This window comes from Dreissena polymorpha, chromosome 2 (genome assembly GCF_020536995.1).
Source record: "Dreissena polymorpha isolate Duluth1 chromosome 2, UMN_Dpol_1.0, whole genome shotgun sequence".
NCBI lineage: Eukaryota > Metazoa > Mollusca > Bivalvia > Myida > Dreissenidae > Dreissena > Dreissena polymorpha.
The window spans coordinates 122,358,318-122,383,251 of NC_068356.1; the positions used below are offsets into that span (position 1 = coordinate 122,358,318).

Here is a 24,934-nt window from a genome sequence, read left to right on the forward strand (position 1 = left end):
CATATATAAATAACACAACATATACTCAAACTGCATTCGTAGAAAACAATTATTTGCAGAACAAAACAAACGAACACAATATTTTACTCACTGCAAATCAACAACTCGGCAGATACCTCCAAAACTCGAATTAAATGGCAAATCGTTCCTAGGGAAAATGTATTCAAGTGGGAAACAATATTTAGGCATATAAAGCAACTACTGATAAGTTTTCAATATAAATACATCCATAGAATTATAGCTACAAATAAATATCTTTATAAGTGCAACCTATCCAACACAAATCTTTGTGCTATATGAAGTAAACATTTTGAAACTTTTCTGGGAGTGTAATCATACTCAAACTTTATGGAACCAATTGACAACCTTTCTAGAGAAACAACATTTACATGTTAAACTGTCGCTATTAAACATAAATTTAGGGGTAAATACCTTCAAAATACCAGAGGCTAATAACGCTGTGAATTACAATAAAGCGAGATTATACGATTTTGTCAAATATTATTGAATTGATATAAAATGTGTAAAACATTAATTATATATATATTTCAATATAAAATAAAATAAAAGTTCAGAGGAACATGTGTCGAAAAAATTCTCATCACCACCATCATCATCATTATCATCATCTTTTCTTAGTATCTTTTATTATCTTAGTATTCTTCATAGTACCTTTTCTTGAACAACAGCAACTAAACGTTAAACTATCTTTCTTAAATGTAAGTTTCGGAATTTACTCATTGAAATCAATAGACTGTAATAATATTGTGAATTATATTCTTATATTGATGAAATATTTTTTATCTTTAACATGAAGTAAAAAAAGCAAGTACCAAATTTTGATTGTTTTGTCCATAGTCTTAAACTAAAAATCCAGATTGAGGAAGAAATAGCCCTCAGTAAAGACACATTACATATCTTTGAACAAAAATGGAATCGGATTTAATTCTCATAATGTTTGTCCACTTATATACATTTAACTCTAATGTTAGTCTATCTATCTCACATATTTTGTATTTCTTTTTTCAATCTTATAAGATCATTGTGAATATATAACAAAACACACAAGTCCAGTATGCTTTCTTTATACAACTCATCATTTTTCATAACTATTCTTCTGTTGTTCTTTTCTTTTCTCTTTAAAAAAAACACCTATCACAAACAACCAAAAAACAACATATTAACCCCGTTTTTTCCTTTAGTTTTTTTTAACCTTAAGAAAACCAAAAAATGTATATATATATATATATATATATATATATATATATATATATATATATATATATATATATATATATATATATATATATATATATATATATATATATAAGCATATCTTGTATAACATGTCTGAACATTATTGCTTTGTGCAATCACTTTGTTGTATGAACATATACATGTATACATTGTACGTCTTGCATTGAATAAAAAAAATCATTACCATCATCATTATCATCATCATCATTTTAAACCTGAGCATTATTTAATCAATACAAAAATCTTATAAATGGATATGTTGTTATGGTCTCTTTAAAATGCGACTTATTATAGGTATTTACCCACTAAATACCTCAGATAGAAGTTTCGTTAATTTCTTTTATACCGAGCAATGACTGCGCATTTAAAACGCCGTTTGAGGACTGTGGTTGTTCTTCTTAAAAAGGAGCGTTTCGACTCCTCGTATATTGATAAAGAGAGGTATTTATTTGAAATTAAGTGTTCTCTTAAGCACATACACAACTAAACAATACCATCAAGTTGAGTATGTACTCGGAAATACTGTTTTTGTTTCTATGAAAACGATTGTCTACTGACTTGTTATTTAAGATGATTCATGTTTCACACTTATAAGTTAGTATTGTTAGAGTCAAACACTTTAAAACAATCATCACAAGATGCTATGCAAAGTAATTGTAGTTGATTTTCTCGTTTATATTGATGTCATATGTTACCATAATATATAAATGTCACTTCCCTCTAAGACAAGACATTCATGCATTTAACTGTATACTCAATTGTGTTAATTCTACTTTATTAAAATACCAGCAAAGATATGTCTTTAGATAATAATCTCGAAGCTGTGGAGGATATGAAAACCGGAGAAGTGAATAAAAGAAATGAAACGTATAAAGAATCCGAAGAAAATGATTCAGACAGCAAGGCTTCTGGCAACGTTGACGTAACCAACGGAGAAAGGTCATCAATGAAACAACAAATTCCGTTGCTTACGATGAAAAGCAAAATAATTGACGCAATATCATTCAAACACTTAGACTCATACACTCCCAGAATGTGTATTGACATGATGAAAAATCCAAGCCTGAAGTTCTTGGCAGCGCTTAACAAGAAGTTAAAGCAGAATGAGAGGGGCTGGAACGTGGAGTTCCTCGAGCAGGGCGGCGGGGAGGCGCTGATGGATCTGGTGGACACCCTGGGGGTGAGGCGGGTGGTACAGCTGTCGGACGCCATGCTGCTGCTGGAGTGCGTCCATTGCGTCAAGACGTTGATGAACTCCAAGATGACGCTTGGATACCTCGTGGAGAACGCGCGAACGCTCAGTCGCCTTGTCAGCGGTGAGTACATTTAGTTAATGTAAATAAAGAATCACATCATACATTATCATCTCGCTAAGTATCGCGCAAAATAAACTTGTCTATATATAACTCTCACTAACTATTTTCTTCAATTTAATTATATACACGTAACCAAATATAGATCTTTGTTTTTGCGATGCGTTTTTTAGTGTTAGAGTATTTGTCAATTTTTTTTAAATGTTTGAATCAGCATTTCCAAAGTAAATGTCTATGCTTTTTACAGTTTCTGTTCCAATTTTCGTTTAATATAATTTTGAGTTGTTTCGCTTCATTTTTTTGTATTATGATAGGAGAGTTTATAAAGTATCATGATAATTATAAATGATAAATGAATACGACGATTATAATAATTAAGATGATGGTGTAGATGACGATGATGATTATTTTGAGAATGATAATTATCACAATGGTTATTACCATTACGACAATGTTAATAAGAATGATAATGAGAAGGACTCCACCCAACTCAAAATCTGCCTAGCAAACATCGTTATTTTACTGATTATAATAATCTTGCTCGTATATTACAGCACTGGACACAAACAACTTGATGGTAAAGAAGCAGGTTTTCGAGTTACTCTCGGCGCTCTGTGTCTACTCTGCTGACGGCTTCCGGCTCACCATGTCTGCCCTGGACAGCTTCAAGGTAGGTATTCGAGCTACTGTCGGCTCTCTGTGTCTTCTTTGCTGACGGCTACCGGCTCACCATGTCTGCTCTGGACAGCTTCAAGGTAAGTAATAGAGCTGCTGCCTGCGCTCTGTGTCTACTCTGCCAACGGCTAACGGCTTACCATGACCGCCTTGGACAGCTTCAAGGTACGTAATCGAGCTGCTGTCGACGCTCTGTGTCTGCTCTGCCGACGGCTACCGGCTCACCATGACCGCCTTGGGCAGCTTCAATGTAGGTAATCGAGCTGCTGTCAGCACTCTATGTCTTTTTTGCTGACGGCTACGGGCTCACAATGATCGCCATGGACAGCCTCAATGTAGAAAATCGAGCTACTGTCGGCGCTCTGTGTCCGCTCTGCCGACGGCTACCGACTCACAATGACCGCCTTGGACAGCTTTAAGGTACGTAAGCTGCTGTCGGCGCTCTTTGTCTACTCTGTCGACGGCTACGGCTTACCATTAACGCCTTGGACAGTTATAAGGTACGTAATCGATCTACTGTTGGGGCTCTGTGTCTACTCTGCTGACGGCTACCGGCTTGCCATGACCGCCTTGGACAGCTTCAAGGTACGTAATCGAGCTACTGTTGGGGCCTTGTGTCTACTCGGCTGACGGCTACCGGCTTACCAGGACCGCCTTGGACAGCTTCAAGGTACGTAATCGATCTACTGTCGGGGCTCTGTGTCTACTCTGCTGACGGCTACCGGCTTACCATGACCGCATTGGACAGCTTCAAGCTATGGTATCGAGCTTCTGTCGGCGCCCTGTGTCTACTCTAAGGACGGCTACCGGTTCACCACGACTGTCCCAGACAGCTTGAAGGTACGTAATCGAGCTCTGTCGGCACTCTGTGCTTACTCTGCTGGCTTTCCACGACTGCCCTGGACAACTTCAATTTACATGTACGTAATCGGTCTGCTGTCGTCGCTCTGCGTCTTCTCTGCCGACGGCTTTCTTCTCACTATGACTGCTCTGGACTGCTTAAAGGTACGTGATCGATTTGCTTTTATGCTTGCTCTATATCTATTTATATTGCATCGACCTTATGAATTGACTTCATATAAAAATGCATGAAATAGTTCAGTATTAATACGTTTGTACTGAACATAGTATTATAGTTCTTTGCTTTTTAGGAAACATTTTACTTTGTGATAATTCTTGTTGTAACCAGTGACCTGTTACACACATATATCGATTAGGTGTCAACATGTTGGAATTCCATTATTGTTTTTTCCATATGGTAACTTATTCTATTTGAGTTTAAGAAGCGAGAGTGTATAATTCACTCAGAATCAAACGTAATGCAGCAACCCGATCATTCAAAGTCTGAGTGTGATTGTCAGATTGATCTTATTCGTGTTGTATAAATCAGTCGAGCAATTTCAAGGGGGCATTGTTTATTTATGTAAAATGTTCAGCAAGATATGTTGAATAAAATTTCATTGTTTAGGCTTCGTAGGGTAGTTCTGTTTATTTAATTGTTCAGCTTTCATAACAGTGGTTGTATTAATGTCATTGTTAGGGTTTCGCGGGGTGGTTCTGTTTATTGCAATGTTAAGGTTTTGTAGTGTGGTTATGTTTATTCCATAAGAGGACGAACGTCTTGGTGCCAATTGGTGTTGAACAATTCAGATGGTCGTATGTCAATTGCTTAAACCAATGATAATCTTGGTAATTAATGCTCAAGATTGATTTATGTTAATAAGTCACCGGTAATTGAATAATAATATGCATTCAATGGCACACATTTGTTAACCGTGTTGTTTGCAGCTGGCCAAGAAGCACCGGTACAAGTTCAGCGTGATCGTACACGAGCTGCGAACGGCGGAGATCGTGCCCTACAAGACGACGCTGATCGCCTTCATCAACTGCATACTATTCGCCACGGATGAGCTCGAGGAGCGCGTCAGGCTCAGAAAACAGTTCATAGGTCAGGAACCAGTTCATAGGTCAGGTGTCAAGAAGCAGTTCATATTTGAAACTTTCTAAGAACATCTTGTAGATCGTTACGTATGATTGCAATGTAGTGAATATTACTGGTATGTCTAGAGGTCATAAGGTGCTATTTGCTTTGTGCCCAAGGTCTCAACCTGCTGGACATCCTAGACGAGCTGCGAAGCGTGGAGGACGATGACCTGGGGAACCAGTGTAACGTGTTCGACGAAAAGAAACAGGACGACGATGACGCCTTAAACGCGCTCAATCCCGTCGGCATCGACATCACTGACCACAATGCCGTCTTCAATTTGCTCTATCAAAGGGTAGGCACAGGCTTGAATAAATTTTGTAAATATGTTATTTAAACTTGCATTCCCTTATTATGTTCACATATCGTGTGAAATGTACACATGTAGAAACAAACTACGACTACGATTCCACGATGCATTGAACGACATTTAAAACCTATTTGCACAGACATTTTGACCGAAACGTTCGCAAATAAATAAAGACACGTACGTGCTCCCTAAACAGCATTGATTGGTATGTAAATAGGCCGAATGGAATTGTTTCTCGGACTGATTTAATTGTTGTCACAAAGATAAGCGGAGCTTCTGAAAAAAATACAAATGCAGATGAGGGCCATCTGGGAAATATGCACGTTATTTCAGTTTTTCTTCAGACAAAACTGTGGCTGTTATGGTTACAGAAATAAGTGAAAACTAAAATGTGTATTATGCGACACATCGTAAATAACTTAATTTATGAAACTCGGTATGTGGATAGAGGACTAAAAGGGGTATGCACGTTATTTCGTGTTTTTTCTATCCGTCCGTTCGTTCGTCTTTCCCTCTGTTTATCCAAAAAATCTGAATCCTACCATAACTGAAAAAGTACATCAGCTCAGTTGATGAAAACCCGTCCGTGGATTGAGACCCAAATGGGGAATATACACTTTATTTCAATTTTTGTGTCATACAAATGCTGTTGCGTTAGCTACAGATATAAGAGTAAACTAAAATATATATCCTGCTACAAAATAACTTAAACTAGTTTGATGAAACTCGGTATGTTGATATCCCCGGAAGTATGGCCCCCCGTATCACCCCCCTCACCCAGCTTTCCTCGGCTCGGCTTAAATGCGCTATCCTACGACTGCCGACAAATGTTTATTGAGTGCGATAAACGTTTCTTACGGATCGATGTAACTTCAAGTGATATTATGCGCATCTAACAGTTTATGCTATGTATATAGGTGTCTATCGCAACCGTTGTTTATTTTTGGTGTTCACTTTATATACATTTATATTTGTTAATGCAGCATCAACATACTAAAACAATATCCCGGAAAGAGAAAAATATTGCATTTGAATATATATTGACAACTGACGACAGAAATGATTCGATGTACGATTTGAATCTAAATTTTAGTTTTAGTGCAGATTCGCTCATACGACACAAAGACATAGTTTTGTTTTACGGATCATTTCAGCTTAGAGGACTGTACAGTCATGTACAATATCGAATATAATATATATTTTTTATAAATAACTGGTGGCAAGATGAGTTGTAGATAATTGACCAGTTACCACATTCTAACTAACATTTTTGACCTGTAAATTATTTTTAGCTCAATTCAACAGTGAAAAATGCGCATAATATTACTTTCAGTTAACTTGAGCTGCAATATAAAGCATATTGCGCTAAATAATAAACTATATATGGTGTTGCAAATTAGTAATTAATTACGTGCGCACACAGTGGTATTGAGTATTACCAATGTTGTCAGGATAGCGAGACCACTCAGTGCAGCTAACTTCCCGCCTCCGGTCGTATGCAATACTATACTTTTGTTTTGACGTTTTTATATACTCTTTGCTGTGTTCATTAGTTAATATTTAAATGATCAATTTATACTGTATATTAAATTGTATGTTATGATTAACGTTGGGTACATTATACGTTTTTCTATAATATGACTTGTTATTATGTTTTTCAGGTGTACAACACGCCCCACTCGGACGATCTGCTCAATATCCTGCAGACACTGCTGCGTATAGACACGGACATCACAGATGGGTACGCACACTCGAACTGTCGTAGTTAGTTATCATACTACATGTCTTCAATTAAAATAATCGCTTGAAACCCTCTTTCGTAAACCAGATATGGCTTATATAAACATTGCTAAACATGTATGGTAAAGAACATGGCGGACAGGTTGTAGATATTCATAAAATGTATTCTAGATTTTACTGTTTATGTCCGTGCTTTCATCTTAAGCCTTATTTCAAACGAAAACAAAAAAGTATTAGTCAGTTTTGTTCCAGTGGTCGAATTGCGGCATTTCGATAACAAGATGTAATTGTCATCATATCTGACAAGTAGTTATAAATAGTTCACGCAAAACATAAATGCATCACACAGCGCGCTGTACATCTGATCGCATTCTTAATGCTTGCTTTCCTGACGTTCTCAACAGGGATGTGCGATGGGATTGTGCGGAGTCGGCGATACGCCAGGCGATAAACATGCCTCTACCCCGGGGCCCAACCTCCCTAACCCTCAGTACGGGAAGCAGTGGTATTAAACAGCTAGAATGGAATCACCGCGGCTACTTTAAAAATCGGAGTAAAGAAATCAGTTGTCAGACTGAGCAGTCGACAGTTATTAACTCTTCTGTGGTAAGTGCAGACACAAAGGCGTCATCTGCAAACGCAATTGATGAAGAAGATGCGATGAACCTTCCAAGCATTCAATTTCAAGGAGCTATCGGAGCTGGCCCTGTTTCTACCCCTCCCCCTCCTCCTTCCACTTCTTCCATGAGTGGCGGGGCAGCCCCTCCGCCACCTCCACCACCACCGCCGCCACCACCCCCAGGAAATAAAGCTCCCTCACAATCCCAACCGTCCACTCACGAATCCGTACCTAGGATTAGAATGCCGAAACCGAAGAAAAGAATGAAGACTTTCAACTGGTCGAAGATAACATCAAACTCAGTAACAGGAAAGTTATTTCTATAATTAATATCCATGTCGAAACTGCCATTGCAGTGTATTTATATGATGGAGCGTTCTTGTAACCTTGAAGCATACAAAGGTATGTGATAAAGTATCAATGTCACTGTCCCACCAAATAAATAAATAAATAAATATGTCCGCTCAATAATTTAGTTTTAATGCGGTTATTGTTACGAACTTGTAAAGTTGGTACCTTGCATGCAGACCTAATTAGCGATTGCATTTGAGACCAGCCTGATCAAGTTTTGATCGAGGTATTTTGCTGAAATTGTGTGTGAAGGTAGCGTACATGTTATTAAAAAACGGTGAAAACCTCGTTTAGTGCCGTTTCTATGTTTCATGTATCTTTTTTTATTGTTCAATAAGGTTCCGTTCCGAACAGAAGCAAACTAACCAACACACTGATCTGCGTTTCGCTGAACCTAAGATGTTAACAGTTGATTTTATATAATCCGTTATTTCATTGTATTCGAAAAGCAAACTTAAATGGAATGGCTTTCCTTAACCAGTTAATACGATACACTAGGAACATGTCGTGTGATTTTGTACGGCACTGAATGCACATACATCATTGCCGATGTTCACGCCCCATACTACATTCTGCAGGTGAAGAGAACGTTTGGAAGACGGTGTGCTCCATGGACGACAAGATCCCCGTCAACTACGATACCATCGAACAGCTGTTCGACGACGAGAGGGCGTGGATGGACAGTCCGGCCAAACAGAACATACCCACGAAGGTATGATAAAATACAACATAACTACAAATATATAATTAAATGGAACATACCCACAAACGTAAAGAACATACCCACAATGGTCTTTTTAAGTAGTACATTCCCACAAAGGTATCCGTTTATAGAACATACCCAAACATGTATGCTTTAATAGAACATACCCACAGAGGTATGCTTAAATAGAACATACCCACAGAGGTATGCTTAAATAGAACATACCCACAAAGATATACACTAAGAGAAACTACCCACACATGTATACCCAATCAGACCACCAAAAGTAAACACAAACACAACGTACTCACAAAGGTATACACAAACACAACTTAGCCACAAAGATATAATCCAACACACTCTACCCAAAAAGCTATGCACAAACAGGACCTACCCAGAAATGCATACTCAAACACAATGTATACACAAGCAGAACTTACGTACAAAGGTATACGCAAATAGACACTACGCACAAATGTAAATACTTAAGAAACCTGCTCACAAAGGTAAACAATAAAAGAATCTACCCACATATGTTTATATAAAATATACAAATATAACCTGCCTACGAAGGTATACATAATAACAACGTGTCAACAAAGGTATATACAAACAAACCATCTTTAGACACCTACACATGAAATATACGCAAATACAACCGTAATCTACCCATTTAGTTAACTCAACAGAACCTGTCCACAATGGTATACACAAACAAACCCTATCAACAATTAGCAAACGAATCTGCCCACAAATTTAAACACAAACATTTTTTCATAAAGGTATATTCTAACAGAAACTATCCACAAAGGTATAGAAGAATAGAACTTGTCCACAAAGGTATACACAAACATAACTTTTCCACAAAGGTATACAAAAACAGAATCTACCCACAAAGGTATGCACAATCGCAACCTTCCTACAAAGGTTTACACAAACAGAGCTTTTCCATAATATAAACATAAACATACCTTTCTAACAAAAATATGCACAAACAAAACCTGCCCACAAATGTATTCACAAAATAACTTATCGACAAAGCTATTCACAAACAGAGCGTATCAAAATGGAACATTTGTATACTCAACATAATTTATGTAAAATGTATACGAACACCTCAAGGTACACTCAAACAGAGCCTACACACAAAGATAAACGCAAATTAACCGACCCACACACAATTACACAAGCACAACTTCTTTAGAAAAGTATACACCAACAGAACCTGATCTCAAAGAAATACACGAACATAGCCTACCCACAGAGATATTAACAAACAGGAAATACCCACAAAAGTATAGGCAGACATAATTTATCAACCCAGGTAAAAACAAAAAGAATATACCACCAAAGGTATACAATTACAGAAATTCCCACAGAGATATACACAAAGAGAACATACCAACAAAGGTATAGGCAAACATAATTTCTCCACAAAGGTATAACACAAAAAAAACATACACACAAAGGTATACTCCATCAGAACATACTCACACACAGGTATACTTAAACAGAACATGCACATATAGGAATACATACACGGTACCTACCCACTTATGTATACACAAACATAATTTTTATACAAACAGAACCTTCCCACAAAGGTACACACACATATTACCTACCGAACAAGGTACTAAATAATTACGACGCTACCTCTAAAGTTTCGATATTATCTGCTTGTCTGAATTTTAACAACTTAATTTCTGGCAGCAGGTAATGGCGAAAATACTACAATTCTTACACGACCTGCAAACCTATTTTTCATAAAATGCAATATAATATATTTTACATGTGTTGTTGCTATATAAGGTTATCTCGGGATAGGGTTCTGCTGCTATGAAGGCTATCTTGAGATACGGTTCTTATGTTATATAAGGCTAACTCGTGGCATGTTTTGTTGCAATAAACGTCTATCTCATGGCAGGCTCTGTCGCAATATATGACTATCACGTTTCGGGTTCTTTTGCGATATATGCATATCTCGTGGTAAGTTATGTTGCTATATTTATACGATCTCATGGCAGGTTCTGACTATCGCTTGGCTTGTTCTGTTGCTATATTATGCTATCTCTTGGGATGGTCTGTTGCTATAAACGACTATCTCTTGCCTTGTTATGTTGCTATATAATGCTATCTCGTGGCATGGTATGTTGCTACATACTAATATATATTATGACAGGTTCTGTTGCTATATAGTATATATGAGTATATATTGGCTTGTCATGTTGCTATATGCTGACATCTCTTGAAAGGTTCTGTTTCTATTCCCTGCTATATCGTGGCAGGTTCTGTTGCTATATAATGCCATCTCTATACATGGTATGTTGATATATCTCCTACTAGGTTCTATATATTGCTATATTCTGGCAGGTTATGTTTCTATTCACCACATTCTCGTGGCAGGTTCTGTTGCTAGACAACAAGAAGAGCATGTTGGTGAACATCTTCCTGAAGCAGTTCAAGGAGCAAAACCCGGAAATCGTCGCTATGATACGCGAGGGCAACATCGCCCACGAGAGGCTTCGGGGACTCCAAAAGATCATGCCAGATGTAGAGACCGTGAGTATTCGCATTGGCTCAGTTGAATCGATTAATATCAGATTGGTAGAGTTGAAAGTTGTAAGGGTCGTCGGATTCCTTTAACGTAGGGAGATAATAAAATTGAAATGAAGACTTTGTTTCGTTTTGATGAATTTTGTTTTCTCCTGTCCGTAGATTTCACGTGTTTCGTCTAGCACCTGTGAACACCGCTGACTAAAAAACACAGAAACAAACAAACTACTGTTGTTTATGACCGTTCCATATCAGCATGTATCACCCACCTTGACCATTTGTTTAGCTTACCAGCGTTCAACTGGAGCATGCGTGTTAATCAAAGAGCATCTTGTTTAGTTTTACCCTTATGTATATTCCATACTTTTTAAAGTGTTAGACTTGTTTTATTCCTGTCGAATTTCAGAAAAAGCTTTCGAATTGAGCAAGAATCGAAAGTGCATACGGATACTTTATCGTCCCTGAAACTGTAACAATTGTTGTTTATATTGATTACACTGCTCAGTAAACGTTGGGATTTATTAGCTACACCGCAGCGTTTTTAAATCCCGCATCAGACGGAACATCCACTCGGGATACCAATTATGCGCATACACAAATTACATAATGAGACGTGTCAAGCAAAAATATAGCTTATTACATTTGCGGCAAGAGTAGCTCCAAATCAGCCTGCGCATTTTTCGCTACCCTGTCCGCTAATGAAACCATGATACATGTACCTTGCATGACTTGACAGCGAACAGGCTGCGCGTTTCGCTTGCAGAATATGGAGTAAGACCCATTTTTTATGACGCGGATCTTTTCATGGTTATGCATTGTGCAACATGATCCCCATGTTACATCTAATGTTTTAGTTACAGACTATGTGTTAGTTATTGCTACCGATCTATAGTTTATTATTCCCCTAATAATAATTCGTGCTTAGTCTCTTTTGAGCATATCCGGACGCGTCAAGCGATTCAAACTCGATTTGCTTTAATTGTGTAGTCATATATAACGTAAACATTTTAACGTTCTTTACCATGCACTCTATCCAATGGGATTAAAGCCGAAAATTTGTTTCTTTAATGTGGATCTTTTTGTTTTAATTTTACTCAAATATTAAAAAATTAAACCATTTATCGTTATCGATATGCTTGTGATCCTATAGTCGCAATTTTAATTACATGTTTCTCGTGACAAGCTTAAAATTGTGTGTCAGACATAATGGGAGCCATGAACTGTAACTCTGCTAAAATGGTTATCCCGCCAAGTGTTATACCTCTATCTACTTGTTATCTATTTTAAGCGTTTTGTTAACGAGAGAATGTCTTCATTTCAGATGAGACCCATATTAGAGTACACCGGTGAAAAGGATCAACTAGGATATGCTGAACAGTTCTATCTAGAGTTGCACGCCCTAGATGGGTACCGTATAAGAATAGACGCCATGGTGCTACGCCTCGACTTCGAAGTCTTTCTCGATCAAATGAAACCGCTCATTGCAATGTTCATGAAAACATGCGAATCACTTATGAAAAATGATTCCCTAAAAGTTTTCCTCCGCTATGTTCTACACACTGGAAACTTCATCAATACTGTAAGTTGGGCCTAATGAATTTTAAATATTCTGGCTACCATAACATGAATGTCTCTGTAGATATTTTACTACTGACGTGTTCACAGATTCTGACAGTGTGTAGTTCGTCGTTTAAAGTCATAATTGATACATACATCGGAATAAATGAGCTCCAGTATGAAACAAGAAAAGAATTTAAGAAAACACATTTTTTCCCCAGCCTGGCCTATTAATATCGTTGAGCATTTTACACTTTATATAAGCAATCCGTTTAGTGTCACAACATATAACAAAAACAACAAACAACACTCTAAATCATTCTAAATTGTTTCGCGTTTCTTACGCTTTACAATGTTATCACTTTCTAATGATGATTACTAATCGACGATATTGTATTATTAGTATGAGCTTACGTCATTGGTGTTATTTTGCCACCTGATGTTTTTTTTTCTTTACCTGTGACAAAAACTCGGGAACTCGTTATTTCGATAGTCTGTTAACAAGTCCCTTTAAACAAATCTGCGCGACATAGGTCATTGATTATTTACTATAAAACATAATCGCTTAAGTTTCGTTATCTAGTTATTTTTATCTTGATATTTGTTTAAGTTGTAAATCAACGTCGCAACCTTTCAAAACCACAATTTGGACTTATTATACATGACTTCAAGATGACAGCTTTGCAAACATCTCCGACAATGCACGCGTGTAAATGTTTGTTTCTTTTCGTTCTTTTTTGTAATCGAAACATATCGGCAACTTCTCCTAGCACATCCAACTTCTCACAGCATATCGGGTTTCCGGGGGTGGTTATAGTAGGACTGTTTTTTTTCTTGCATAGCCAGGCACAGGATTATTACCTGACTGATATTGCTTATACGGTGGAGTGGACGAGATATTCGAAATACTAGTATTTTAGCTCGTTAAGGTTTCGCATGCGAACGTGAACGTCTGAGCGATGAGCTATCTATAAAGCCTTCAATTAAGTGCTTCTTCCAAATGTCAATATATGGCAGTCTTCAAGGACGAACGTAAAGAGAAAATATTTCGGATGTCACCTTGATGCCTTCGTATTAATATGACCGTTTGTCTACATGTATTAGCTGCAACCATAACATATCTTAGGGAAAATAAATTACTGGTTTCCGACATTTTCCACCATTAGCCATCACAAGATATGGCGTGGTGGATAGTTCATACATGTACTTCATAGTTCATGGAAGAATCTGTCATATAAATTGAAAATACGTGTACACAACGTGGGACGGTTTTCATTTTCACTTATATTACTAATAGGTTACATCACATTGTCCATTTTAAGGATAAATTGCATACGAGTATGGTAAATTATATACTTAAAAAATATTATTGAATGAAATCTTAAGCATAACATTTGATTAGTTTGACTTATTTAGCTCCTTTGTATTGCACTATATACTTAATGTGGGTAATGTGCCATACGTCATTAGTAACTTTAAGAGTAATACATTGAAAAGCATACTTTAAATGTTTTAAATGAAGCAATACTTTTAACTATAACTAAGTGGGGGTGTTCGAACTTATTTTTGTTTAATTTAGCAAAAATGGTCTTCGTTAGCATGTTTTCACACTGAGCTCTCAAAGTCTAATTTTTTCTGTAAATTGGTTGGCAGAGCTGTGCCTCGGGAGACTATGCTGATGCGCTCTTGAGTATGTCACTTCAGGGGAAAACGCCTGTTGTGGCTAAGCAGGCCGATGCGGGAGTGGCAGTTCTTGTTGCATGTAACGCACACAAAGGGGCATGCAGTCGGGAGAAGGGCGGCGCGAGCTTTTCAAAAGCTTCTCTTTCGAGTTGTATGCTCAGATCTGCTAGCCTCAGCTATCTCGATTCCTCTGTGTGTTGACTGTCGCCATCCTTGTTGTTGAGGGCTGGGCGATCCACTGGTCGCGTGCCAGTGGCAAGCTGCCCGTACATGACGTCTTTTGGCGCCCATCCTCCACTCGGCGAACGTGATTAAGCTTACGTAGACGACGTTCAGTTAGAAGGGCGAACATGCTAGTGATCCCAGCACATTCTAGGATGTCGCTGTTCGGGATATGATCTGCCACTTGATCTCCAGAATGCGCTTTAGGCATCGCATGTAAAATGTGTTGAGGCGGCGTTAAGGTCGTATGAGAGTCGTCCTGGTTTCGCTACCATACAGCAGGGTACTGAGGATATATAGAGAATAACAGGTTACTGCCTGATCTTTTTGTAATATATCAGGCAAGGCTAGGAATAATATAACGGCGAGGCTTGCCAAGCCGTTATTTTGTTCTGTTTAGCATACCTCTACGTCCCCGATGTTAAAGAAATAATGATTTTGTTGAATCTGATTCGATTGTACAAACAATGATTATTTATAGTTGATTCCGAGTAATATTATCATCCACACATGACTGATATAAGAACTTCCAGTTGACCATGATATAAAACATATATCAGGCAACGTTACATCAGGCAGATATCAATGCGGTTGTATGATAAACCCTAATCTTGGTCTTCTCTGGTCAAACTTATTGTACCAGACCCTCTTTGTCAGTCAGGCAATTGTAGCTGAAGCCTTTCCGATGCGCTTAAAAAGCTCATCATCGATGGGCAGGTTTCTGCTGATAGGGGACCCAAGGTAGGTGAAGTAATCGACCACCTCAATAGTATAGTTTCCAATCCTGAAGCAGTGTACGGTACTGGCCTCTTAGCCAATTGCGTTCGTCTTCTTCAAGCTGTCATTCAGCCCAAAGTCTGCACATGCCTTGGCAAAGAGGCCAATGAGTCTCTGGAGGGCCTCCTCTGTATGCGTAGCAAACGCAGTATCGCCCACAAATAGAATCTCTCTGACGAGGACTTCGGTTACCTATGTTTCGGCCCGTAAGCGAGCGAGGTTGAACAGTTTCCCATTAGACTTGTAGTGAATGTAGATTTCGTCAGTGGACTATTCAAATGCATACTTCAGTAGCACCGAGAAGAATATACCAACTAAAGTAGGTGCGAGCATGCAACCCTGATTGATGCCGATTGCCGATACTTACTGGGAATGGCTCAGAGGATTACCCGTCCAAAACAACAGTTTAGCTCATGTCTTTGTTTAAGGATACCACCATGGTGCGCAGGTTGGGAGAGGGGGGGGGCAGCCGATCTTCTCCGAATGGCGGAACAGTCCGGGTCTGCGGACCAGATCAAAAGCCTTTGTGAGGTCGATGGACGCTAAGTAAAGAGCCATAACCTGTTCTCTGCACGCTTCCTGGAGTTGACCCACTGTAAAGATCATGTCGGTGGTGGATCTGCCGTCGCTGAAGCCACACTGCTACTTAGGGCAGATCCTTGTTGCAGGGGTCTGAAGTCGAGTATGCGGGCAAAGACTTTCCCAACTACGCTCGGCAGATAAATGCGTGTAGTTGTAACAGTCACTTCGGTCACCCTTGTTCTTCTACAGGGTGACTATGGTGGCATCTCGCATGTCTTGTGGTACTGCGCTTTTTTCCAGCACAATAGAAGATCATTAGTGGCTTGAGTAGGTTGGTCTCTCAGCATTTGATGGTCTCATGTGGGATGCCGTCACTTTCTGGCGCTTTCCCACAGCTCAGGGAGTCGGTATTTGGCGAGTTTCTCAACAGTTGGCAGGGTATAAAGCTCTTCCATTGCAGACAGGTCGCTAATGGCGTCAATTGAAGGCTCAATGACAACAGTTACACTAGATTATTCATCTGAATAGTTCTCCACCCATCTTCTCATTTTTTTGTCGCGATCAGTGATCGCATCTAATTTTTTTGGAGGACTTGAGTGGGGCTGTCTTCTTGACTGCTTTTCCAACTGCCTTCTTGATGCCGTCGTACTATACATTTCATGCACATTTTTACAGTCCGGAAATGTCCACATTTCTGTTGAAGATACCATGATTTGAAAAAAAGAAATAAACTCACGTTTCTTATAAAGATCTTAATGGCACCTAAGGCTTATTGGAAACATTTGACAGTCGACAGAGTTGTGTAACATATTCAGAGAAATTAATGGTGCTCTCACGTTGTAAGTCAAAGAAACACTGAAACTAAAATGTAGGAAGTCAAGTGCTACTTGATTAATATATGAGCAAAATGTGATATTAATTTCATCATTATAGTGGACACATTGTGTTCAATTAAAAAGTCAGATAAGTCTTTTTTACTATTGCTCTTGTCCGTCAATCTTGGACAAGCATTCTCTGCCATTGGCAAAGCACTTGGCAAATGCCCCGTCCCTGTCTTTGTTTTTTAATCGTATGTTCTCCTTTCTATGAGTGAATTTTAAAAACCGTATAAAAGATGTTTTAACTTAACTTTTTATATAAGAATTATATGCAATAATGCAGTGTTTTATCCCCCCCCCCTCAAGATATATATATATATATATATATATATATATATATATATATATATATATATATATATATATATATACTGTTAGTATTTAAATATGTTATCATTATAAAAAAATCACGGGCTAAACTGTGTTTATTTATGCGAAACACTATGAATTAAAATTCAATTAATTCTTATAAGTAAACACAAATTAATGACAGCCAATAGGTAGTACACCAGAATAAAGTTCGTCCACTTTTATTTCTAAGGGCAAATACTGCGGCAACGCCGTAGGTTTCCGGATGAGCTCCCTTGTGCAGCTGATGGATTTTCGCGCAAACAAGCCCCGCGTCACGCTGCTGCACTACCTCGTGAACGAAGCAGAGAAGAAAAACAGCGACGCCACAGCTTTTGTGGATGAGTTGTATCCAGATCTGAACTTCCTTAGCAGGTGAAGGATGTCAGGGTGGAATTTTATGTAGATCTGCTTCCAACTGTATGCGCACATTGTCATGAAAAAAAACAACGTTTTGTGCGCAAAACAATAAATAGAACATTAAAATTCGATGCCTTTCACAGGTTCCAATCATCCATGCAATAAAATGCGAAAAGAAAGATGACGAAAACTCGATGAAAAATCATTGATAGTTATGAATAATACTAAATTTCTTGAACGTTCAAAAATCGAGGGGAAGTGGTGTGTACGTCACCTTTTCTCATTTCTATTAAAGCGCATATGCGACAACGCAGTTCGAACAACTATTCGCAGTTCAGTTTGATCTACATTCGGTCCTTAACGTTTGAGGACTCTTGCAAATAATGTCGTAGTCTAATAAGTATATTTATATTTTCATTAAGTCCTCAAATATTATGCAATTTTTTATTATGACATACTTCAATCTTAGGTTTAAACTCAACGACTTGACGGAGGAGATATCCGCGATGAATGATTCTGTGACGAAAATAGAAGAGAAGCTGGCGTCGTCAACAGATGACGTCAAACGACAGTTTCAGGATTTCATACAGGTTTTAATACTGAAACGAAATGTTTGGTTTTACATAAGCAGTGGTAGTCTTTTACAATGTGGCAACTAAAAAGTGAGCGTTTGTTTATCATTTATAGTATTTATAAGATTATTGTCAGATTTAGAACTATCGTTTGTCTACTTGTTCTTAAAGGCAGCAAATTGCTGATTAATATGCATTAGCAATTTATTGTAACGATTATGTACAGGAATTACAAAACGTTTTTTTTGATATTCATACTTAGCTATACTAACGTGTACTTGCTGTATATATTTTCCTGTTTTCGTTATTATTGTATTAAATGTACTTTCTGATGTATTAGCTTCTGTTTTAACGTCTATTAGATTAAATGATATTGTTTCTCAGAAGGTCAGTGTTGAGCTAGACAAGGTCAAGGATGGCAAGGCCGGGATAGTAGAGTTCTCCAAGAAACTGGCAGCCCAGTTCTGCGAGGACGAGGCTTCCTTTAAACTTGAAGAGTTCCTCCGCATGATTACCTCGTTCTGCTCTATGGTCAAGCAATGTCAAAAGGTCAGCAGCATTGAAAATACGTTCATTCTTGATTATGTTACATGAATATATTAATACATTTTTTCATCTTTATTTCTAACACCGTTAAACCGTCGAATCTGAAAAAAACCACGAAAAAGACACACTATTAACTTACTAATTTAAGTTTAAACCACATACGTAAAGATCAATAAACTTTACACAGTCTGTTGATTGGTTTAACGATGTAAATACGCAAATCGGTATTTTACGAAATCAGCTGTTTTACAACCATATGTCTCTGGAAAAACTTAAGTATGTTGTATATACTGAATATGGTGTCCGTCCTCCCTGACTCATATAAGGTCGAGTAAAACGATTGGTCAACCACTTGGATACATTATCGCATGTGCCCACTTATTGTCTATCTAACGGATATCAGCCACCCACCGTTTGACAATAATTAATTGATAGTTTTCTGAGCGCGGATTTTTTGATTATTTATTGTGTATGCTACTTTCTTCTCTGCACGGTGAACAGATTAAATTTTAAAGCCGGAAACGACGTTTTTAGGAAAACGAACAGCGCCGAGTACATGACGAGAAAGCGGAGCGGCTCCGGAAGTCCCAGACAGACGAGACGAAGCGAAAAGGTGAAAATGTGTGGCTAATTTTTATGTTACTGTGTGAGGAACCATTCAGTTGAGTATAGATGCGCAACCGCAGACGGACTAATGTCTGCATGTCAGGCTGTTTTGCTTTATGATGGGTATCCATAATTGTCGTTATATTCACCATTGACTTAACCCCGTCATTGTCGATTGAGAAGCAACGCATGTGGTATTACGTGCGTAAGGCATGGCTATTAAGTAACTAAAGAACGATAGTAAGCATCATAGGAACTACTTTCCGACTTGGCAGGTTAAAAACAAAAAATAAATGTTTATGCACTCCCCACCTTTAGCGAGTACGCAAGTTTAAAATTACAAACCCAACGGGCTTCAGACTTGCTCTCAAAACGTTTCAGACATGGTCATTTTTTGTTTATTGTCACCGTGCCGTTTAAAAGTTTCTGCCAAAATGTAATTTCGACTCAGTTTGTCGGTGTTCGCACTTATATTTCGATCAATGACCGTACAATTTGGAAAACTTAATTTCCACTGGACTGTTAATGGCAGCGTAGAAATCTCGGCTTTATCGGAGCGAGAGTAACTTTCAGATAGCGCTGTAAAAGATTGTATGTTATTCCTGCAGACATTCGTAGGATTTTGTATGGAACTCCGTCATCGCGTTTCGTGAAGTTGTGACTCTTATTACCGGCAGTTGATCACCCAGTCACTCAGGTTATCAGAAGGTGTCATTGTTCTCTGTATGGATTATTTTCTAGTGAATGGGTTTACGTGATATTTATAACAATATAATCACGTATTCCTTCATATTGCAAATTATTCCCTTCTCTCACTATGGAAAACAAAATATCAATCCTTAAAATATTTTGTAGAATTTCTTCACATAGTGTAATAGTTTCCTTGTGAAATTGAACATGGATATGGACCACTGGACATACCCAAATCATTTCCATAAACAGACATTGTTTCGTTAACTATTCTGACAGCTTTAATATTCCTATCACAGCACAGCCCGTCAGCCACACGTTCGCCATGCCTTTAATTGTTTTAAGGACTCAAGCCTAATATTAACGCAATCATAATCTACTGCGAAAAAAGCACACAGGCGTCACCCCCACGCAATACGTATTTCTTCACTCTGTGTCATACATTGTTTCGTCTTTTTTAAATTTCGGTACAAAATGGCATTCATACAATTCAATATTTAATGCCAGTCTTGTTTCCCGTGAATATAACTAAATTTCTAATGTTTTAAGACATTCTTAAGATATTAATGGAATAGGACCCCGCATTGATATGTTTATTGACTGTGGGTTCTTCGTGATTCAATACAATGTTTCGTGATTGTAGATAATAACATAGTCAGCTCACATTTATCATTCGTGTTTCAGAGCCCCGGAAGGTCCCGTCTCAGGAGGAGGACGGCTGCATCATCGACAATCTGCTCGCGGAGATAAGGAAAGGCTACACTCTCCGAAAGTCACCAAAGAAAAAGATCGAGTTCAGGTGTTAAAGTTGGTCGGGGATTTTCGCACATTTATTGACTTTAAATGAGCTTACAAAGTGTTGCAATCGCCCATCAGAAATTCGAATGTTTGTGTCTTTTCATAAAATAACATATAACTGAAATACAATTTAATAATATATATATAATATTTTATACGTCACCATAATTACCATCATTAATGTAACAATACAAATATATCTACTCAGTAATCCAAATATGTATTCGTTCCCAATTTTGCTTTTAAAGAAGCATTTCGGTAAAACTTTAAAATCTAGTGTGAATGTTTTGTTTCTTAGTCAGTTAAGAACAGAAATGTGTAACCGTATAGAAGAATCTTGCACATAAAAAATACAGTGCTTATTCGATCTTGTTTTGGGAAGGCGGTTATTTAAGAAAAAAAGGTGTGCCTATATGTTATTGAGTGTTTTATGTGTACAGATCATCATCTATGCCAGAAGTTTGTTTAGAAAGCTTCTATGTTTAAACCCGCATGGACTCTACTTATGTGCATTGTGTTTTATTTACCCTTTTTAATTTGTGATAATCATTTAACTATATTTGATTATTAAATTTCTTATCAAACAACATGTAGTTTTTAACACTTATTGGGTACTCAATGATGTTTCACCCATGAAGTCTTTTAGTTAAAAAAAGTGTTACGATATGACTCCCGATGTTTATTAAGCTTTACGCGAAAGCTACCCTACTAATATATCGTTTATTCTATTTTGTTATATAAAATTTAATAAATAAAATAATACATACAAGTGTTGTGCGATGCTTTTGTTGAAGCAATATATGTCTTTTAATATGTGCAATACCGCATTGACGAGTAAAGATGAGGATAGTTGCTGTTTTAGAGACATTGTGATAGAACAATGTCAATTCTACACGCCGAAAACACGCGCGCACACACCCCCCCACACGCGCACACACACACGCACACCCCCCCCCCCCACACACACACGCGCACCCGCGCACGCACACACGCACGCACGCACGCACGCACGCACGCACACACACACACACACACACACACACACACACACACCACCACCACCACCGCCACCACCAGCACAACTACCACCATCACTACTGCTACTACTACTACTAATTTAACGATGAGCTATTCGGTTCACCCTATATAAGCGTCCGTTGTCGTGCACTGTATGTACTAAATTTTAAGCTCGTTACGGCTCTCGGAGCCAGAACATTTATCCAATGTTGTTGAAACTAAGTCAGAATACTATCTTGAAAATATCTAGGCCGAGTTCGAATCTGGGTCAGGGTTGATACTTGTCCAACACTAGATTACAAAGTAAAACCTTAATTCCACTCTAGAAACATTAATGAGTCAACCTTGATTAAATTTGGTTAGGAAGTGTATGTTGACAATATATAGGCCAAGATAGTATCTGGGTCCTAAACGACTGGTCTAAGCGATTCATTTTATTACAAGCGAAATATGACAAACACGCAAACCGGAATACGTTTTGTATTCTTGGATGCTTTTTTTATTTTTATGTTAAATAAACCACAACATCTTAATTATCTCCCTTCAATCTGGAGATTTCTTTTGTCGCAATACGAGTTTTTCTTGATTTGTTTTATCACAAACAAGTCAAAGTTTGTCCACAGTTTTTACAAATACTATACTGTATATTTCATTTTTACAACGCCTGATCTAGACAAAGGAAAAGAGTAGAATGTCAGAAGAATTCGGCGTACAAATTCCAACTGGTTAGCGAGTACTTTCCAAAGTAGTTAGTATTTGTCGGATTACTTGAAGCACTCATACATATTTTCGCATATTTTTCAAATAATAAAATAACTTCAGAATTATTGCGTCAAGTGTAGTGTATTTGAAAGTTAATGAACGAAATATACATTGCTTGTGTTGATAGCCTTAAATGCGTGCACTCTCGCTGCGGAAATAGCCATGCGTGCGCATGCTCAATGATAAACCATTTCAGGACCCAATGTTATTTACACTTTAAGCTGTCTGTTTTCTTAAAGCAGACCAAATGTCAACATAGACGTTTGCCAATACCTACGGTACGGAGTTAGTAAGTCGTGGCCTCGAGTTACTAAGTCGAGGTCACGAATAGGAAAAAGAGGAGTGTAATTTTTACACGAGGAGTGAATATCACCACTATGATAACGTACATACCCGATGTAAAACACGTTAACAGAGCTAAAGCGTTGTTTTTGTTCATTAAACAACAGAAATCATTCACATTTTATTCAATACGTACCAGCTTGAGAGTGTTAATATCGATGAATAATTCTTTTAAGTCCTAAATACAAGTACATGTGATAAACTGTAAAATATAATTATCATGTAATTTGTGTAACGAAAAACCATTTTTTGAATGTAGGCTTTAGATATAGATATTACTAATTGTTGTTTACTCTTGAGACAAGGTAAGAATTTGAAATTTTAAAAGATGAAAGTTACGGCATTTTAAGAATAAGCAATTTGAGACAATCAGTAGGTATTTATTTTAAATTAATGGGTTTTATCAAATAAATGCCCCAACAACATACCTTTTATCTATCTTTACAGTTTTCTATTTACCTTTGTATTACAACAAAGCTTACCCGTATGTCAGAATGTTATTATTGCATGAAGATTTTTTGACAAATATTGCATATGCCAAGTTACGGTCAACAGAAAAAGGCTTGATTTCCAAATTGGCATTAAGGGTTTTATTTTACTTAAGCTTTAGAAAAGTCGTCGTACTTCGATATTTTGGTCCAAAGTCGAAATAAACCACTGCAAATTTGAAAGGAAAACGATTTGTTTTTAATTTATGTAAGAAACCTTTACGGAACAATGTTTCCGATAGTGTTTTCATACATCTTGAAAAAAGCGAATACCCATCATGCACTGCGAAAAAAGCACACAGGCGAGCAATGTCACATTTTAACACAATATCTCATGCATATCTTTTAATCTGTAAGAGCTGATGTAACGAATTAGTGTTTACTTAAAGGTTTATTTTTAGATCAGGACCTTAAAGCTTGCTTAACCTATCGCTAATGGCTTAAACAGATTGAACACGTGTCTTTTGTATAAGGGGATGAAGAAAGTATATGTAGGAGTACAACAGACCTTTTGCAATGAACTATTACTCTATTGTGTTACTGTATTAAACATATTTACAAATAAAAATCAGTAACATTCTTTTATGTAATAAACAAGACATCGATAATCACACAACTGAATCGATATTGTTTAAAAGTACAAGGTCTTACTCAAAGTCATCAACAGTTATCACAATGCTCCCTAAACGGGATATGATTTCTTGCTTTTTACATGCTTTTAGATTATCTACCAGAAATCTAGAAAACGATATGTTATTGCTTGGGAACTATTAGTATTGATATCAATAATTCATATAACATGTCTGTCATCTGCAAATTGATGATGTCACTACTCTTTCACGATCTTTTCACATCATTTATGTGCTTTGTCGTTGATTTTCTTTCAAAAAAAGTCGCAGACCCTTTAAAAATGTTTTTATATACAGTCGTCTGTCGTTGAGCACTTCTATGTCAAACATGCGTACATTAGCTTGCAATCTTAAAATGTCTGGAATTGCTTTTGTGTTCAGTATTAAGCATGCCGTCAGTTTTGTTCACCAGAATGCCGAATGGTATGTGCAAAGCCCGAGCGATTTACAGAGCAGCATCTAAAATCAAAGCGCTGTATGCGCTGAAGGCCTGGTGCTAGGTTTAGTGTGACGTAAAATGCATTAGGATGTTTTGTCCGAATTTCTTCCTTTGTCCGAATTTATACGGATTGACCCTAGCGGTTGAGTGCAGAAGCTCAGAAACTGCAAGAAAAGACATTAGTTGTGTA

The 24,934-nt window shown here is 37.5% G+C and overlaps 1 protein-coding gene across 1 annotated transcript; it reads left to right on the forward strand.

Annotated features, from left to right (window-relative positions):
• Window positions 1-1,916: 1,916 nt before the first annotated feature.
• Window positions 1,917-21,654, forward strand: LOC127868823 (inverted formin-2-like). The gene is made up of 14 exons (XM_052410905.1): window positions 1,917-2,573; window positions 3,125-3,240; window positions 5,034-5,193; window positions 5,346-5,524; window positions 7,201-7,280; window positions 7,684-8,204; window positions 8,825-8,961; window positions 11,359-11,514; window positions 12,830-13,087; window positions 17,689-17,870; window positions 18,325-18,445; window positions 18,812-18,976; window positions 19,508-19,586; window positions 20,954-21,654. The coding sequence occupies exons 1-14, from the start codon at window positions 2,054-2,056 to the stop codon at window positions 21,073-21,075; spliced, it is 2,796 nt and encodes a 931-aa protein (XP_052266865.1). The 5' UTR covers window positions 1,917-2,053; the 3' UTR covers window positions 21,076-21,654.
• The last annotated feature ends 3,280 nt before the right edge of the window (window positions 21,655-24,934 follow it).

Excerpts from the sequence above, each read along its gene's own strand:
- LOC127868823 (XM_052410905.1), top strand. The coding sequence starts at position 2,054 with ATGTCTTTAGATAATAATCTCGAAGCTGTGGAGGATATGAAAACCGGA. Across the intron at positions 5,194-5,345 it reads GCTCAGAAAACAGTTCATAG|GTCTCAACCTGCTGGACATC; the intron begins GTCAGGAACCAG and ends TTTGTGCCCAAG. Across the intron at positions 11,515-12,829 it reads TCATGCCAGATGTAGAGACC|ATGAGACCCATATTAGAGTA; the intron begins GTGAGTATTCGC and ends TCTTCATTTCAG.